Genomic DNA, 4,411 nt, shown 5'->3' with positions numbered 1-4,411 from the left:
GTGACTCTTCTCTCTCCCCCCAGTGGTCAAGCGGTGGTGAAGCTGGATGTCCAACCCAAGTGCGTGGCTGTCGGTCCCGGGGGCTACACGGTGGTCGTGTGCATTGGGCAGGTACGTGGCCAGAGGAGGGGCTCGGGTGCCATGCCTTCCCCCCACGCACCCTCAGAACCCCGCGCGAGCACTGGCTGTTCCCTGAGTAGGTGCTTCCCATTATCCACTCGCTGGATCCACAGAGGCCCCGAGAGGCTGTTGGGGCCACCAGCACAGGCCAGAGCCGGAGTTTGAACAGGCCGGCTGAGGGAGGAGCTTCTCATGGTCTCCAGAGCCCTGCCTGCCTCAGAGCCAGGTGGCTTTAGGCCTTTACGTCACCTCTCTGAGCTCTTGCCAGCCGTCCCTGGCACACTCCTGTGACAGTTATGAGGAAACTGTGCTCCCTTTGTAAATGAGGCCAAGGCAGGGTGTCCCCCCTCCCCCACAGCCACGTGGCCATCAGGGCAGCCAGCACTTGAGCAGAGAGGCTTCCTCGGGAGATTCTGTAACGGAGCGCCCTTTACAAGCACCAGGCTTGACCCACTTCACACAGAAGGACCTCCTCCTCGCTCGGATCTGTCAGCAGCCCTGGGTGTCTCCGCCCAACCAGGCAGGTGCTGAGACTGAGCTTGTTGGCAGCCGAAGAAAGCTCCCATTCAGGGTCCCCTGCCCGCCTGCAAGCTCTGAGCCGAGCTCCGTTGGTTTAGGGAGAAGGGTTTGTGCGTGTCCTAGATAATAACCTTCCTGCCAGGTGTAAACCACGTGGGTGCTCAGCAAGGTACAGAAGGCATCAGCATCCACAGACGGAGTCCCTAGGGAGGAAAGTTCTGGAAGATCCAGCGCTTCTGGTACACTTGGACTCTTTGGCTGTCATGGTGGGAACATGGGATGCCACCATCCCCCGCCTGGGTGTTCGCTGCAGGGTCAGGCACACGCCCTTTCAACCTGCAGACCCCATTTCCTGTCTCTCTCCCTGCCCCCAGCTCAGCATGAGCTGTCCGAGAGAGACTGGGCTCACTTGGTGCCTAGGCCTCGGGGTCCTTGCTGGGCAGTTCCCCAGCAGCCAGCCACAGCCAAGCACCCAGAGGAGAGCCCTACGGGGCGCCAGGAGATGGGGTGGGGGACTGCATAGTGCAGCTGGGGAGGCACTGCCTGGAGGCCAGAGCTTTTCCTCGGCTCCAGGCACAAGGGGAGCAAGATGTGCTCCTCGCCCCTGTCCCCGACCCTCCAAGGGAGAGAATCCGTGTCTTGGCCTGTGTGGGGTGTCACCTAGTTTGGTTGGGGGAGTTACCAGGAGGCAGAGCATGAAGTTCACATGAAGCCTGGGCAGAAGGTGGGGAGAGGGAAGCAGGTCCGTTCATGCCTCCTGCTGGGCTCCAGTCTTGTGCTTACCACGTCCAAGACCTGTTCCTTTGAGCCCAACAAAGACTTCGTTAATGCTTTTAGGGGAGCTCAAAGGTTTTAAAAAACACAGGTCCTCACAACCAGACCAGAAAGTAACACTGGTAAACAGAAGATTCAGACTATCAAGGATTTCACTTTGCTTGGACCCCCGTCCATCCGTGCTTGTGGAAGCAGCAGTCAGATGAAGGGCAGGTGCACTGCCCAAGACCTCTTTGAAGCGAAGCAGTCTCTGAGCACTGAAGTGTGCTTGACCCAAGAAGTGGAGACTGACGAGGGGAGGCTGCAGAAGAGCTGGTGTATGTGGAGTACGGTGCTGGCCAAGAATACTGAAACTGCCGTGGAGCAAGGAGAACAGACACCTGTCTCGGGAGAAGCGCAGCCAGGTGGCTCCTTAGAGACGACGTTGCTGAGACTTCTCATGCAGTCCCTGAAAGACAACATCGTGCTTGGTACAGTGAAGAATCTTGGAGAAGGATTGACACTGATCGCAGCCGGAGCCTAAGCAGAGCAGACCATGCAGGGCCCCTCCCCCTGTTCTCTGCTTTCTGCCGCACAAGGCCATTGAGACCCAGGGACACCAGGGCAGCAAGGGGCAGGACTGCCGAGTGTGGTGAAGGTGGCACCTGGTGGTGGTTGGGACACGGCGTGCTGCTGCTTGTCTGAGGTGTACAAGCTCACTGCTGATCCTCAGTCGTTGCCGCCCTCATTAACATAAACCATCGGTTCCCAAGCGCACTTGGCCTACTGCCCCCTTTTCAGAAGAAAACCTATTCTGTGTCCCAGGCAGTTGGAGTGCTTTCACTGTAGCCCACTCTGGGATACAGCGCCTCTGCTCTTGGAGCTGTCCTCCCCTCCCAAACCCTCGCACCCACTTTGGGAAACACTGAAGTAAACACACTGCCCCCACGGCGTGTCTGAGCTCGAGCTGCTGTTGTCCTTTTGATCCCCTGGAGATGGGCCTTGGGAGTCCTGGTGACTTGGTGCTTACAGGGAGGGCTGTGATCTGCGAGGTGGGTAGTTCAAAACCACATGCTGCTCCTCAGGAGAAAGTTGGGGCTTTCTACTCCAGTAGAGTTAGTCTGGGAAGCCCACGGGGGCAGTGAGAGAAGGAAGTGATCCAGCTTTCAGTGATTGTTTCACCCTCCAGAAGACATCTGGGGAGACTGGTTTAAGGATTGGCTTCGTTCGGGGCAGTAACCCCTGACTCCATCCATCCTCCACGTTGGTGTTAGGTGCTCTCTAGTCAGTTCAGTCCATGAACTGTGACCCCACAGAAGGAAACGCCGCCCTGTCCTGCACCATCCTCTGTTGTTGTTGTGTTTGAGCCCATTGTCCATCTCATTGAGGGTCTGCCTCTTTTTCGCTGCCCCTCCGCTTAAGCAAGCATGGTGTCCTTCTCCATGAGTGGTTAAGAGTCTGTTCCACAGCCCCCCTTTTCATCAGAATTCTCTGCAGACTGATCCAAATGCAGCAGTGAGTATTGGTTTCTGTACTAGTGTGATCAGCCCTGAACAGACGAACGGGTACATCCACGCAGCATCCCAAGGCCAGGACAGGGCCCAGTTAGGTAGCGCAGAACCAGCCCGGCCCCTCCCCGCCCACCTAACAGTCCGAGGGGATGTACCTGACAGCTGTGCGTCCTCTTTCCAGATCGTCCTGCTCAAGGACCAGAAGAAGTGCTTCAGCATCAGCCCGGACTACGAGCCCGAGGTGGTGGCGGTGCACCCTGGGGGGGACACGGTGGCTGTGGGAGGCTCGGTAAGTCCCAGGACTATCTCAGAGAGGAGAGAAGGGGTACGCAGAGCCCGCCTGGGAAGGGGACACAGGGACCCTGAATGTGGAGCCTGCCAGCCCACTGGGAAAAGCCCCTCCCCAGCCCGGTCCCAGACTGGTCCTTGTCTCTGACTGTCGTCGTCCTGGCAGGAGCCCTGCAGCAAGTGGGCAACACCAGCAGGTCCTGCTGCCCTCTACCTTGCCGGGCTGGATGGAGCAGAGGGTGGGGGCCAGCCCGCTGAGAAACCAGAACCTGCTTCTCCGTCATAGGTCCTCCTTTGCTTCCCCAGCGAGCAGCAGCCATCACCTTGCCCCACCCTTGTCCCCCGTCCAGTGGATTTGGGAGGGCGGGGTGCCGGGGGAGTGAGAACAACAGTGAGAAAAATAGTTCAGTAACTAATAAGAAACAAACGAGGGAGGAGGGAGAGAACAATAGAGAGACTGAGAGGAGGAGGGGAGAGATCGTGAGGAAGAGCGGATAAGAAGGCACGGGGGTGGGGGAGTTACGGGTAGGGTTGTGCTCTGTGGTGCCTGAGGTCAGGCGCCTGATCAGGAGCAGCTCCTGCCGCTTTGCCTGGTGGCTGACCTTCAGGGGTGTTCCCAGAAGGGGTTCTTCTGGCCCAGAGCGTGGCGGGCTGCAGGAGTTCTTGCCTCTGCAGGGGTCACCAGGGGCCCCTCAGTGCCTGTCCCGCTTGTCCACTGAGGTCACGTCGTGTTCCTCCAAACGAGGGAGGGCGTCACAAGCACACGTGGCTTCAACCGTGGGGCCAGGCCAGCCAACTGTCCCCCAACTGTCTTTCCTGGCTACCGACCTCCTGGTCTCAGTGTCCCCCCACTTCTCTGTCTCCTCTGAAGCTCCGGGCCCCCACTTGTCACGTCCGTCATTTGCTCTGGCCCAGCAGGCTCTGAGTAGGGTGCCTGCCCAGCCCACCAAGCCCACCTGCTGGTGCAGGGTTTCAGGCTCGGGACACCTGGGCTGGAGAGGCAGGTTCTCGAGGGAAGTCAGACTAGAACGAACTGGTTCCAAGCCCCGTTTTTAGTCCCCCAGTCCCCCGAAGGTTACTTGTGTTGTGTTGGTGATGGCTGACTTCTCTGTCCCCGTCCTTCCAGGATGGGAATGTCCGCCTCTACTCCATCCTGGGCTCCACGTTGAAGAGTGAAGACAAGGTGCTGGAGGCCAAGGGCCCCGTGACGGACCTGGCCT

The 4,411-nt window shown here is 58.8% G+C and overlaps 1 protein-coding gene across 1 annotated transcript in view; it reads left to right on the top strand.

Moving 5' to 3' along the window:
• WDR1 (WD repeat domain 1) overlaps positions 1–4,411 on the top strand; it is a 73,616-nt gene that overhangs the window by 66,420 nt on the left and 2,785 nt on the right. The window contains exons 14-16 of the mRNA XM_045289486.1: positions 24–111; positions 3,085–3,192; positions 4,318–4,407. Of these exons, the coding sequence (XP_045145421.1) occupies positions 24–111; positions 3,085–3,192; positions 4,318–4,407 (286 nt within the window). The remainder of the gene's footprint in view (positions 1–23; positions 112–3,084; positions 3,193–4,317; positions 4,408–4,411) is intronic.

Source organism: Echinops telfairi, unplaced genomic scaffold (assembly GCF_000313985.2).
Source record: "Echinops telfairi isolate 266 unplaced genomic scaffold, ASM31398v2 ScPeMD7_28;HRSCAF=97, whole genome shotgun sequence".
NCBI classification, from domain to species: domain Eukaryota; kingdom Metazoa; phylum Chordata; class Mammalia; order Afrosoricida; family Tenrecidae; genus Echinops; species Echinops telfairi.
Note: the sequence above shows the minus strand (reverse complement) of the source record. Positions and strands in the feature narration are given on the sequence as shown.